The sequence below is a fragment of the Aptenodytes patagonicus genome, chromosome 8 (assembly GCF_965638725.1).
Source record: "Aptenodytes patagonicus chromosome 8, bAptPat1.pri.cur, whole genome shotgun sequence".
Lineage (NCBI taxonomy): Eukaryota > Metazoa > Chordata > Aves > Sphenisciformes > Spheniscidae > Aptenodytes > Aptenodytes patagonicus.
Genome location: NC_134956.1, coordinates 24,689,865 through 24,704,600, shown reverse-complemented (window position 1 = coordinate 24,704,600; position 14,736 = coordinate 24,689,865). Strand labels below are relative to the sequence as shown.

The window sequence follows — 14,736 nt, the reverse complement described above, 5'->3', positions numbered from 1 at the left end:
TCAACTGTGTGTTTTTTCCACTTCTACAGTTGTCAAAGTGGCCCTAAACTCAGCCAAAAATGCTTTTTCCATATTTTATTTGTATAGTGTGATTCTCAAATCATCCAGGGTTTCACAGTGCTCCTCACATTCGCTCCTTTCCTTCATACCCCTCTCCGCAAGCACTTGCGTGTTCCTGTCTCCTCCCTGCATCCTTTTCTACTTTCCCCTCCTGTCCAGTGGAGGACAAAATCCCCTGTGATTTTGAAGCGATCTTTTAAAAAGAATACTCTGCTCATTTGGTTGACCTCTTCCCCTCCGTCCTGTGCAGGCAACTGGGATTCAGTGCAAACTGGGTGATTTTTTTTCTGGTTTTATTGTTGCTGTTTGTTTCATTTTTTTACACTGAGTCCCCTCTGTTTGTGCAAGAGACCAGTGCCTGTGTTGGTTATTAAACCTGCTTCTGCCCTGACAGAATAACAGCATTTGTTTCGGGAAGTGTAACTGGAATAAATATTTAAGGGAAAGAAGAGAAGAGACAAAAAATAAGAAAAATATCACGGGGAGAGCTGTAGTTCAATGATACAATTTTGTGGTGGGGTTTTGGGGGGTGGTGGAGTTTTTTTTGGTTTGTTCCTCCCGCCCCCGCCGAGAACTGATTCCTGTTTAACTTGACCCTGGGAAAGCACAGTATTTTAAACTGTGTTTCTCCTTACTGTGTGCTTAAACTTGAGAACAGTGTTTCCTCTCTCCGTGGAACCACCTAACCATCTTTATGGTTAGTTTAAACGCAGACGTTCTTGTGAGAGTTAAAGATTGCAGGACTTGCATCCTGTTGTAGTAATTTAGTACAGAAATGGCTAATGTAAACTGATTTTTACAGATAATTTCCTGACCCTTCTTTGTGTGTTTGTACACATAAAGCATTACTTTGTACTTAGGGTCCCTAGTGGTTATTTTATTATTCACAAATTCTTTCCTGTTGTTTCCCGCTCATGTCACTTCACCTGCGCTCTGCTTGCACACTCAAACACGGTAGTTAGCCATGTAACGCTAAAGCAATATTCAATCAACATTAAACTTCTCTGCTTTCGGCCGCAGAGGAGCAAAGCAATGAAGGGACAACTTGTTCTGCTTACACTTAAGGGTGTATTTAAATCTGCAATATGGTCGTATTTCCTGTGTTTCCTTGCGTTGCTTCAGGCATATAAATTATTCCATAATGCAGCTAGATTTAGCCTTGTTGATTTTAGTTGGATTTCTGTGAAGGCTAAATAAGGGCCTAAATCTTTAGCAAATTTTTCCCTTGCTTTTTGTTGCTGTTCCTGAGAATATTTTTTTAAGTGTACATGCACTGTTTGTGGTTTTGAATCTTAAGCATTCTCCTCTAATTCCAAGTAACTGGTTAATAATTACTCTCCTGCCATGCAGAAATCTCTAGCAATACAACGCAGGGGGGAAAAAAGGTAAAATAATTTTAAAAGTATTAATCCCAAATTAGGTGTTTTTCCTCACAAGACTTTGGTAGCTCAGTAAAGAACAAACCCAAAGTTCAGTGAATTCAGGAGGGCCCCCAGAGCAGAGCAAATGCCTTGTAACTAGCCGTTAGTGCTCTGCTCGTTAGTGTTCTGCTAAACGTGGGAGGTGAGTCTGAAAAAAAGCTGTCCGAGGAAGGGACCCGATTCACAGTCAGCTGTGAGTTCACATCGATCCTTCTCCCCGCAGACGGGGAACGTTTGGGGGTGGCAGGGCTGGCATGGCATAACCCAGGAGCGAAGGAGCTGCTGAGGGGACGTGCTGCTCCGGTGCGGTGCCCGCACAGCTCTTTGTAGGGCGGTGCTGTCACCAGAGAACTGATCCTATGCTAGAAACCCACTTAACTCGATTTTTTCAGATTTTGGATGTGCACCGATCCCTTGTAAAACTGGATCCCTGGTTGCTTTCACGTTGCAACCTTGCAAACAGTTGTATTGCACGGCTGGGGTGGGGTGTGGAAACAGTCAGCCGGTTCTGCTCCAGGCTGCTGTGCGCTGCTGGCAGTGGCCACGGGGGACTGGCGTTGCCGGTCCTTCCTTTTATTTTCTTGCTCTGTTGTACACGTTTTAGAACAAGAAGATATGAAGTGCCATCTTAATTTTCCAAAACCAGGTATTTTATTGAGTTTATATTGTTAAAAGGATATGGTTTCAAAATTACCAAGACTGCCAAGTGAATAAATTAGCCTCAGGCAGCTTAATTGAACATTTAAAAGTTGGGTTTTTTTTAAAAAAAAAAAAAAAAAAGGAAAAAAGAGAAGATAGAAAAATATTTTAATGGGAACATATGGTTTTAAAATTAATAAAAAGTGATGACCAAAGAGGTAAATGTTAACTAGTGTCAGCAAATTATTTCTCATAAAAGCAATAGGAAAGAAATCATAAGCATGAAAAAAGAATTGTACATTAAAATTAGAGGACAGTTAGAGATTAAAAGAACTTTTATCAAATGCCTTTTTTTTCACTGTAGCACATGTGGACTTTAAAAAGCTTTATTATACAATGAAGGTTTTTTTCCTTTTAATTTACAACATTTGCACCCTAGGTCCCTAATTCACAGCTGAATAAATGAATTAATTAACTCTGGCATAAGTTCTGAATAAAAAAACCCAACCATACACTCTTTGTTCTGTATTTCTATATGAAACACACAACACAGTGGGGCTATGTAACAGCCTTGTTGAAAAGCAAGATAAAACAGCTGTCATAAAACCATTTTTTTTAAATCTTCTTTACCATTTCCTATGCTCTTGGCAAATTGCAAATTACACTGTTGGTATTTTCTGCTTTTTTTTGTGTGTGAAGTGTTTTTTGAAATACCAATTAATAGTTTGGCTTGATGAACCTGAGGCTGGTTTATACGCTAGCTGGAAGCTCTGCTTGAGCAGCCGCCAGAGTCTGCCTGGAAGGTGCAATTAAGTACGCTGTCCCCTGCAGTAGCTTCCGTCTGCTCCTCGGGAACTCAGTGGCACCCTCAACCCGGTGTGAACCTCATTCTGCTTTTTTTTTCATGGTCAGCCCTCTATTCAAAGACTTAAAAAAAACTACAGGAAAAGAAATACGTTTGTTCAAAAAAGTTTTATTCTGTTGCTCTTTCTTTTTATAAATCTTTTAATTTGCAATGTTATTCAGAGGCTTACTGATTTATGTTTTGTGTTTTAAATATTTGTAATTATATCTGCAGTTGTTTTATTATTGAAATGCCTGTAGTTTTATGAAATGTGTGTTTATGAAATATGTTGTTTCAGCACAGTGGTGATTTACAGTGTATCTGAATAGTGCCTTGCTTTGCCAGGACATTTCTCTCTTACTTGAAAAGCTTTGTAGCTACACCATAAAACAAAACAACAAAAAATAGTAATACTGGAAAAACTGAAGCGCTAAAGGAATTACGTAATGAATGTGCAGTGGCTCTAACACAAGCATCTGGGACAAGAACTTTCTTTTTATTAAAGGAGTTGTTGACCTTATCTGGCGTTTTCAGCTACGCAGGGAGAGGGAATTGGTTTTAAATCTGTTTCCTTCTGTGGGGCAGAACTTGATACGATTTTATCTTGGTTCTTCCCTTCTCCTGTTACCGCAGCAGGACACAGATCTGTGTTAGGTGCAGCGATTATTTAAACATGCCATACCCCATGCAGCGCTCGGCAAGGGCTGTCTGCTCCTCGAGGTGGACCACCCCATCTCCACCGCTGCACGTGCCCTGGGCTGGTGTCGGGTGCCCTGGCCATGCCGAGCAGGATGCTGAGGCCAAGCGGTGCTGTGAGAAAATGTGTCGTGGTCGAGGAGGAGGTCAGGGCTGTTTGTGGGGGAAGCCGGACCCCACTGTCGAGCCAGGACCGGGAGGGATGGGGGAGTGTGGGGAGCAGGAAGGGAAGAAGACGGAGAACCGCCGGCGCACACAGAGGAGCGTGGGGTGATGGGGAGATGTGGGTTGGAAACCGGGGGAGTGCCTGCGCTGCAGGCACCCCTGAAAGTCAGGGTTGTTCCTGCCTCTCCCTACCCTGTGGAGGAAAAGGAAGGTAGTTGAGAGACTGATTTGAAAAAAGAAAACAAAAGCAAACAAACAAAACAGAAAAGTTATGAGGGAGTTTTTTGTTTCAGCTGGGCTCGAAGTTGATTTCTAACCACCCCAATTCACCGGGACATTTGCTTTGCTGTCATGAGTTAGACATTGCTCTCAGCACTAGTGTGTGAAGCTTGTGTGTGCAGCCCCACTGCAAGGGGCTGCTGGGGCGGGCTGGCCACGCGCGGCGGGACGGGCCAGGTCTGCAGCGCCAGCTGGCTGGGTGGCCAGTGGCCCAGTTTGCCCATCGCTAGCCCTCATCTCTTGTTTGTCCTGAGGATTCCCGGATTCCTGATCACCTTCTTCCCATCCTCTCTACTGGGTTTTATCTTAGTCTTTCCTGCAAGTGTAACTTTGTCAGCGTGTGTGTGGCTTTTACAGAACAGAGACTTTAAACAACATTCAGTTCTCTGTGTGCAAAGAAAGAAAAAAGACTGCGTGTGCGCAGTGGTGTGTGTAAGACAAGGTGTACTCTTTTCTCAGGAGCTGCTTTATTTAGTCCATCGCTATATTGCGATTGCTGGGAAACTTTCCTTGGAGATGGTGTGCGTGTGCTGCCAGCCTTCTGCTGTCAGTGGAGGAGGGAGCGTGGTGGTCCCCTGCCGCTGCGCAGCCCTGCTCCCTGCAAGGGTGGATTGGAAAATACTCTGGCTGGGAGCTGGGGTTTTATTGCGTGTTGGACCTCTGAAGTCTCCCCAAGCTGGTTGTCCGGACACTGTTGGGAGAGGCAGTACAGAGCCCAGAGGAAGGGTCGTGTGTGCTTCACCCTCTCCTGCAGTTACAAACAGTTGCTTTGCCCCAAGGACATTTTGGATGCACATCGGCCCTTCCTGCCTCTGACGTGGAAAACATTTTGAATGCTTTTTCCGTAGGCTAAAAATTAGGCTAAAGGTTTTAGCTGAAATACTTTCTTTGTCTCAGAAGAACAAATCTGTTTCTCAGAGTGACTTTTTGTTGAAAGTCCTTCCAAATAAAGGAAATTCATGTTTGCTGCCTTCACTGTAACGTATCAATATAAAGCCATGCGTATGGACTGAGACTTTCATGTTATACTAGCTGTGGGTAGCTACAGTCAAATACGCTGTTTCAGTAGAAGTTGGTGCATTCTGTAGGGAAAACGACATGTTCCCTTCATGCCCAGCGAGCGTTAGGTAATCCGCATCATCTGTCTGAGGAGACCGGATATTTTCCCAGCCTCTGGGTAAAGAATTTGAAGTATCTAGATTAAAAAACAACATTTCTTTGACTGAATACCAGAGGATTGCTTAAAACATACTAAGTGACTGAAAGTGCAAAGAGTATGCCAAAGAGCAATTAACTGTGATTTAGAGGATCTGAATCAAAACAGTGTAATAAGCGTGACACAAAGGCTTTTGACATTGCTTGCAGAAACGGGGGAAAAAACCCAAAGCAACTTTAAAGCAATTTGCAGAGTAGTTGTGAGATTTTACTCTTTCTCTCTAGCAGAGTGCTCCTCGCAGGACTACCAAGAACTAAACCATATGACTAAGAGCATCGTCCAGATGCTCCTTGAACTCTGACAGGCTTGGTGCTGTGACTACAGTATTAATGTTGTCACAATGGTAATTGCAATTCTTAAGTTTAGGGGAAAAAAAGATAATATAAAGAAGAAACAAACACAGTTGTTCTGTGCAAAAATTAAGTTTTCATCTGTGCAAGTGTTCTTGACTACTGGGTAACTCTGTAAAAGCACAGACACAGATTTAGGTCATTAATAGAATATGGAACATATTGCAGTGATGATGAGTTGGTTTTCATTTGCTGTAACAAAAACATTTTTAATTCAGTATTTTGTGTTTATTTCTGTTCACATCCCTTTCACTTTTTATGGCGTACCTTAAGAGTCCTGTGGCAATGATCAGTAACGCACTGTTATATTTCAGGAAACAAACACAGAAGTGAATTTCAATTTTTGGTGGATCAAGTAAATAACCGTTGGAAGAAAAGCGGTAAGAGGAAAACAGAAAGTGCTCAAAACAAAGAAGTCGTCACTGTCAAAGAATTGCCAGCGGCCACAGGTTAGTAATGTCATTTAATGTAGTCCCCCTCTTTGATCCACACTAATAAGTGGGGGGTTTCCCAAAGAAATGTTCTTTTCCTCCCACTGTTCTTCTCCTACAGTCCTTAAGGGGGAAAAAAAGCATAAAAATCAAACAGACCCTAAAAAGATTGACTGCCATTGATTTTAGTGTGATACATAAGCACAACCCGTAATCAATATATGATTTGTTTGATTTTAGTGGGATTGTGTATAGATATGCTTTATTTAGGTGCATATTTTAATTCGCTGGTTGAAATGGGTTCTTAGGTTCCAATCCAAATCTACTGAAGTTGCTGAGAGGGGGCATGTGACAATCTGCATCTTTGAAATGAAGGTGATCATGGGTATTGCTTGCTGGGTTTCAGCTTTTCTGTATCATTAATATGACAGGGAATCAGTAATTGGGAACTGCAAAGACGTTTGTGTGGATTGGAACAAGTATTTATTTGTTGTTGAAGCAATAAAATACTTTGGCTTCTTTCAGACTGTTTATTCAGTATGTTGCCTCTCTCTTTTTAATTTGCTTCATTTTGTGTTTATATACTTCAACATAGTGAGAAGTGGGAAGGCACAACTGCAGTTACTCAGTTCTTTGAGTTAGGAACAACATCCAGCATTATGTTTGTTATCCTCACTACCCACAAAATCAAAGAAATACCCATGTGTGCTTTTAACTTGTTCCCTATAGGCTTGTTCAGTCTCATTTGTTTTGTGTTACTGGTTGCTTTGGCAGCGTACATATATCTTTGAATGTGTGATTTAGAAGAGCATTCCTCAACCTAATATAACTTGTGGAGTTATAATCTATTCAAGATACTGAATTTTGGAGAGAATTCCACTGACCAGAACTGGATGCGCTGTTGTCTGTATCCTTGGGAAAATATGGCAGTTTAGTTTGCATCAGCTCTCACAAATCCCTGCTCTCTTGAGTTGAGCTGAACTAATCTTCAGCTGTCTCCTCTAGCAGAGCTCTCAAGAATAAAAATAAATGAAAATACTGATATAATAGTATGAATTTTATCCTTACCCTTCATGCAGACCTTGGTGCAATGCATGATCCTTTCCATGTGAAGGGTAAAAATTAAGGAATCTCAAGGATAAAGTTTATCTTGTTTGCATAATTTACAATGATGTTCCTTTTCTATAGCAGAGACAGAAGCAATGTGTTCTTAGGTAATGGGATCACAGACTTTGAAATATTAATTTCTAGCTATGCTCTGTGGAGAGATCGGCTACTGTGAATTACTGGGTTTCTATCTTCTGTGTAAGCTGCTTCTTTGTGCACTGAACTGCAGACTTTGAGAAGCTGAAGTAAGGTCATATAGTTTTTCCAAAAGAGTGCTCAGGTAGGAAATAACTTATATCAGGTCTATCAACCTCTATCGTGTTGACTTAAGTACATGATACCACCTCGTCTGGTTCTGACAAACCTGCAAAATATTCATTACGCTTTTCGTGCACTGAGCGTTCAATAATCTCTGAAAATTCAGTTTCTAGTTTTATGCCAAACAGCTGCACCCGGCTGACTGTTTGTAAACCATTTAAAAAACAAAACAAAAAGATTTATGGGTGAAGGAACAAATGCCTAAAGCTTGTTTCCTCAGTGTTCCTTATTAACAGCAATTACCTTTTTATTAAACTGGAAATTATAATACGTGAAAGGAAGAAAACCAGCAGTGGTCTGATGACTTGCCATTTGAAAGCTTAACTGCTGAGAAGAGCAAAGGCTTTGTATGCATTCCTTACCTGCTTTATTTGGATTCTCATGGAAGTAGTAGAATTGTACAGAATTAAAACATACTTTTCATATTTCTCTTTTTTCTTTTTAAACCCTTCATATCTCCCATTGCTCTCTACTGTAGTATTGATTGATGTAACTTAAACCTCTGAAAATCTCGCTCTGTTTTTGGTGATGTTTTAATCATCCCTTTCTGATTTACATCATCTTGTTTTGCATCTTTAAACTGAAAATGTTCGAATTCCAGTCTTTATATTTTATAACTTTTAAACATAGGTTTTTGCTTTGCCTAAGGGGAAGCACTATAAGAATTTGTTAAATATTTGTGATACACCTCTTCTGGGTTGCCTTACTGCACAGGGCCTTTGCTATTTTTAACCTGCTAATGTCAGAGTTATGTTTCATTAGTTGGACAACTGACTCACTGTAATCTGCCGGTTGTTTTCAACAGAGAAAAATATGCTCCTGATATTTAATTATACATTTTAGCGGAAGGGAAAGGGCAAACTGTAGCCGAATTCAAAGATTGTATAGCTCTTCCACACTCTAATTACAGTTCTGTTTGGCCATTTCTGTCAAAATCATTTCTGGAGGGGTAGAAAAGTCAAGTGGTTTGAGCAGGAATATAGCTTGGTTCATGAGGGTGGACAGAACGCTTCTGTGAATGGCCATGATAAGGATTATTAATGAGACGAGTCTCAGTATGGTTTTAATGTCCCATGCAACTTTCTAGTTAAATAACTCATTCGAAAATATTTGTGGGTATGGCATAAGAGTAGTTTATCTCTACATACCATACTTTCTACTCCGTATTTGCTTTCTCTTTGAGTGGTAGAAGGTATCTTTTCAGAGAACTGTTCATCTTTTTATAGATAAAAACACTTGACACAAAAATAATGGACTGGTTTTACAATTTGTCTGGTATGTGTTGTCTAGTTTTTCCTATTAAAAAATGGAAACGTCAATTATCTAGATTGACACTGTCTTAGATGCATAAGGAAATAAACGGTAATGCTTCTCTTATTGAAAACAAGCCAGTAACTTGATCTGTAAAACTTTAAAGCTGTCAAGCGGTGTCATGCAGGGGACGAAGTGAATTGGTAGCAAGAAGCAGAGAACAGCGCTGTCCCATTAGGTGTTTGCTAATGTCTGGAAATAAAGTTTCATCTTACGAAATGTGACAAATATCGTTACCCTTTATTTCTCTCCTTGTTGTGTTTGAAACTCACACCAATGAAACATTTCTGTTTCAGTCTCTGATTCTTGGAGGGTGTGGTTTTTTTTTACTATGCAGGAAAAGAAATTAAACTTTGAAACTGTGAGAGTTTTGGGAAGCAAGTAAGTGGGAATGAGGCGTTGGTATTTAAATATTTATAACTTTGTTTTTTCTTAAAATCTATCTCCAGGCTGCAAAAATTTAAACAGTATCATTTTGCTTTGTCATTCTTGCTAATCTCTGCCTTTCTTCTTGGTAGAACGTAGGGAAGAGCATCACACAGCTATGTGTGTCCTTGGAAAAGCCCAGATACTCAAAACAGAAACTCCTGATGGCAGAAGAAGTGAATCTCCTTCCTTGGAGGAAGGCCAGAGATCAGTCTCTCCGGCATTTTCACTGTCATCTGGATCAACAAGCAGGTCAGTGAAGAAGAGTCTCTTCTCCCTGGTTTGTACTAGATTAGACCAAACATGGAAAAACTTTGCCAGTAACCCTGAGCAATATATGTATCCTACTTCATAGGAGAGGGGTTCCTAAGCTGTAGTTACTGATTCACTGTCCTCCATGTTTCTGGCTGTTCAGCTGCTTGAGGGATGGAGCTGAAATACATTCAGAATTCACTTAATAGTTTTGTAATGACTTTATAGAGGGATGATTGTGTAAATGTTCCTTTTGAACATTTTGAACTCCTAGAGAAGCTGGCGGCTCACGGCTTAGACAGGTGTACTCTGCGCTGGGTCAAAAACTGGCTGGACGGCCGGGCCCAGAGAGTTGTGGTGAATGGAGTTACATCCAGTTGGCGGCCGGTCATGAGCGGTGTTCCCCAGGGCTCAGTACTGGGGCCGGTCTTGTTCAATATCTTTATCAATGATCTGGATGAGGGGATCGAGTGCACCCTCAGTCAGTTTGCAGACGACACCAAGTTGGGCGGGAGTGTTGATCTGCTCGAGGGTAGGAAGGCTCTGCAGAGGGACCTGGACAGGCTGGATCGATGGGCCGAGGCCAGCTGTATGTGGTTCAACAAGGCCAAGTGCCGGGTCCTGCACTTGGGTCACAACAACCCCATGCAGCGCTACAGGCTTGGGGAAGAGTGGCTGGAAAGCTGCCTGGCAGAAAAGGACCTGGGGGTGCTGGTTGACAGCCGGCTGAACATGAGCCAGCAGTGTGCCCAGGCGGCCAAGAAGGCCAATGGCATCCTGGCCTGTATCAGAAATAGTGTGGCCAGCAGGAGTAGGGAAGTGATCGTGCCCCTGTACTCGGCACTGGTGAGGCCGCACCTCAAATACTGTGTTCAGTTTTGGGCCCCTCACTACAAGAAGGACGTTGAGGTGCTGGAGCGTGTCCAGAGAAGGGCAACGAGGCTGGTGAGGGGTCTGGAGAACAAGTCTTATGAGGAGCGGCTGAGGGAACTGGGGTTGTTTTAGCCTGGAGAAGAGGAGGCTGAGGGGAGACCTCATCGCTCTCTACAACTCCCTGAAAGGAGGTTGTAGCGAGGTGGGGGTCAGTCTCTTCTCCCAAGTAACAAGCGATAGGACGAGGGGAAATGGCCTCAAGTTGCGGCAGGGGAGGTTTAGATTGGATGTGAGGAAAAATGTCTTTACTGAAAGAGTGGTGAAACATTGGAACAGGCTGCCCAGGGAAGTGGTGGAGTCCCCATCCCTGGAGGTATTTAAAAGACGTGTAGATGTGGCGCTTAGGGACATGGTTTAGTGGGCATGGTGGTGTTGGGTCGATGGTTGGACTCGATGATCTTAGAGGTCTTTTCCAACCTTAATGATTCTATGATACAGAAACAGTGAGTGGAATGTCTGTGGAACCAGGAGAACGTTTGGTGTTTCTGTTCCACTGCATCATCTTCCCTTCTGTTTGAGCTTTTATTTAGAGAGGTCCAAAAATTGATATAACCTAAGTCTTTTAATAGTTCTTTAAGTTGAGTATTGCTGTAAGAAATAGGGTTTAAATTGACCCATTATTTGCAGTCAGTGGTAGAATGCCACTGAACCTTGAAGTCCTGACAGCCATTCACTTTTCTTTCTTCATGCATTTAGTTTTGCTTCCTGAAATTGCCTTATTTGGTTTCAGAAAATGAAGGATCAAGGAAGGCTTTATAAATAGTGTAAGATTTTATGCTTTTGATAGTTCAGTGGTAATTTTATTGGAGACTCAGCTGTTATTGCTGATAAGATCAATCTAGTGTTTGAAGGTAGTGTTTATCTCTGTTTAAGACATTTACTTCATAGATCATAATTTGCTATCTACTACTGCATCAGTTGTCAAAGATGATGACAATGAATACTTAGATAAACATCCTTTTGCAATACTGGTTGCTGTGGCCCCAGTTTCTGGAGGAAAGGGAAAAAAGTCATTGAAAACAAATACCAAATAACCGTTTTTTGATATGTGTCTAAAAGTAAGAAAGCTAGTCTTGATAATAATCTTGCTATCTTGTTGATAACAGAAATGAGAGGAGAAGGCACCTTTTGCAGGTCTGCATCACCAGGAAGAAAAAGGTTTCCTATGTTTAGAAGTGGGAGATAATCAGAGGAAGTAGCTGAAGGTCAACAACTGAGCTAGGAGTAACATTTCTTAATTTCCCACCCATTACGCCCATATTATGTTCCCCTTCCTCCTTGTTCTGCAAATATTAAGAATAATATAGTGCTTGGCTTCATCATCGTTTATTAAAAGAACAATTTAGTTGTTGAAAAGTGTAACAGAAACAAATTTTTCTAAATTCATTTTTGGTTCACAAAGAGTTTTTAAAAGGCAGCATGGGCATTAAAGATGTTGCCTTTCACAGGGGTAAATATTAAACGGTGAATGAAAGCCTAGGAAGACATAGGAAAGAGGAGATCAACTTGGGGGATTAGAGAGCATCAAATGTTAAATGTCTTTGTTTTATATGATCAGGTTTTGCTGCCTGTTTTCATTTACTTGAACTAAATGGGAGCATATAGTAAATATTTGTCTGTAAACAGCAATATGCTGGCTGGGCAGATCACTTATATGGAGGCAGAAAGGGTCTTTGTTGCTGTTTCAAAACATCATTACATTTTTGTTTGGCTTCAAACTTGTGTTACATACCAATAAAGATGTTCCCCTCCCGGTGGCCTTTCCCCTCTTTGGTGTAATGTGTCTTTCTGTCTGAATTGTTACTGTAAAATTGATAAACGTGGCATATCATTGTATTTGCTGTTTAATGTGTAACAAACCTATTAAGATTACTGATGTACTAGCTTTATCTAAGTTTCTCAGGATGTCGTGCAAATTATGATAGTTTGTCCTTCCCTGTGATGCAGGTAATTGTTATCTCTGTAATTTCTTCACTTTTAAAATAGGGTCCAGTGCCCTGGACTCATGAAGAGACTTGCACGTTGTAATACCCGATATTTGAGTGTCTGATTTTCAGGTCTGTGGTCTTCCAAGCAGAATCCACCTATCTCAGTAGGACACACTGAATCACAGAGGCGGGCGACCCTCTGGAGATCGTCTAGTCCAACCGTGCACAGAGCAGGGTCAGCTGGAGCGGGCTGCCCAGGACCTTGTGCAGCTGGGTTTTAATATCTCCAGGGATGGAGACTCCATACCCTCTCTGGGCAACCTGCTGCAGTGTTTGACCACCCCCACAGTATAAAGGCTGCTTCTTATGTTTTGAGGGAATTTTCCTGTGTTTCAGTTTGTGCCCGTTGTCTCTTGTTCTGTCACTGGATACCGCTGCGAATAGACTGTTGTCTTCGCTCCCTCCCATCAGGTGTTGCTAAATATTGGTAAGATCCCCTTGAGCCTTCTCTTCTGAAAGCTAAACAGTCTCAGCTCTGTCAGCCTTTCCTCTTAAATCTTAGAAGAATTAAGAAGAATTAAGGGCTTCAGAATTAGCTTTGTGTGAAGCAGCATGCTGAGCGGTGAGTCGTAAGGACTTAGCAGTGGACACCACAGGTCAGAGTGTCTTTTGAGGTCTGCCCTTGGCAGTGTGCAGGTGCCTGGCTTAGCAGTGTTGCCTTGCGATTCACAGCCAGAGCCCTCCTGATTTTAAGCACAGAAGCCGTTTTAGAAATGGGCCAAGAACTAAGCCCTAAACTGGAGGGGGAGATGTACTCCCTAAAAGGCCCTTGCAGGCTTGCACTGTTCTGGTTGTGACAGTCTCTTCTTCTTGAAGCTGCTCCACTTGGGATCTGTACTGAAAGATGAAATGGGCGAGGGAAAACAACTCTTCAGTGCTCACTTAGAAGGGAAGAAACTGGCCCTGTGGCTTTGTTCGAGAGACTGGTTTTATGTGCCTGAAGCCTCAGCTTTCCAGTTTGTGGCTTGGGCCCTGGCTGCTCTGCTGCTGACAGGCAGTTCTGGGGAAGCGCGCGGCAGCAGGAACCTGACGTTTGGTTTGTGTAACAGTGGCAGGCAGGAACCCAGGCAGAAGCTCTCCTCCGGGGCTAATGCAAGGCCAACTCTTGCAGATTTGTATGTAATACCACGTTTGACGGGTGCACAGATGATAGATGAGATGGAGCTGCTTCATCCTCACTGTGCCTGCTGTTGCGGTTGCCCTAGAGCTCTGATTGTTATTTTAGTTCCACAAAATAAATGCCTTCAGCTTGGCTCTTCATCCAGAATTTTAAATGAGGTGTTCCTGTTCTTCCCTATTTTCCCAATTTTTTTTGATTGCAAATTAACCTTTTGGCATTAAGGACCTTAGAAAATTTGGAATTTTAATCTTACAGAGTAAGTTCTTGGGAGGTAGAAAGGGCTTGTATTAGCTTATCCAAGTATCATTAAATCTCTATTTCGCTGCCAATTTGGTGTGTGAATGACGTTATGAATGATTCTCCGTGTGGCCTTTGACATCAAAGTTAAACTTTTATTCTTTACCTTTTTCTGTCTGCAGGCTTGCGTGTATCAACTTAAAGTCTGGATGAAAGTGTGTCTAAGAGACTGCAAGAATGTTTGCTAAAGGATATTAGCCTGTGGCAGTTACTAACGATCTGAATGTGCTTTCATGAACCAAGTTGGCAGATTTTGTTGGAAAGTGTGCATTTGTTTGCATTATGTCTAGCTCAAGGCAGAGTTGTTTATTCCTTCTTTTTATGCATTCACTCTCTCCAAATGAAATATTTCCATAGACTTCTTGAATCAAACATGGAATCTCTCAGTTGTACAGATCAGTCGGTATGCATCACAGATATTTGGACCTTCTTTTAAAAAAACCATGCTTAATAGCTCCCTGTGGTTTACTCTTAAATTCAGCTCCTGTGGAACAGGAACAGAATTACTAGAGTCTGCACAGAATTGTTTTTTCAGAATCTCTCTGGGATTTTCTCTTAACTTTCCTACTTTGTGCATATACCCTGGTTTGTATGTGTAGTATGTTTTTTATTTGTTTTTCTTTGAATATAGGGCAGTTTGCTTAACCTTTAAAAGCTAGCTACTGCACTGGTCAAGAGGTTCTACGAAGTGGTGCATTGTTTTGGTTTTGTGTGGTGTTTTTTTTTTTTTTTTTTTTTTTTGGTCCCAGTCCCCCCCCGTCACCCCCCCCACCCTGTTGTCGCCCCCCCCCCCGGGTTATACTGTGTATTCAACTCAGCTGCTTGGCAGCTCAGCTCTGGAGTGTGCCATAGAGCATTACACATTGTAGATTCTTATCCTATA

At 41.8% G+C, this 14,736-nt stretch overlaps 1 protein-coding gene across 3 annotated transcripts in view; it reads left to right on the top strand.

Annotated features, from left to right (window-relative positions):
• The window catches only part of RAD18 (RAD18 E3 ubiquitin protein ligase), a 64,244-nt gene that overhangs the window by 29,391 nt on the left and 20,117 nt on the right, over positions 1-14,736 (top strand). For all 3 annotated transcript variants that reach the window (XM_076346721.1, XM_076346722.1, XM_076346720.1), the window contains exons 10-11: positions 5,985-6,119; positions 9,356-9,515. In XM_076346721.1, coding sequence (XP_076202836.1) covers positions 5,985-6,119; positions 9,356-9,515 — 295 coding nt within the window. The remainder of the gene's footprint in view (positions 1-5,984; positions 6,120-9,355; positions 9,516-14,736) is intronic.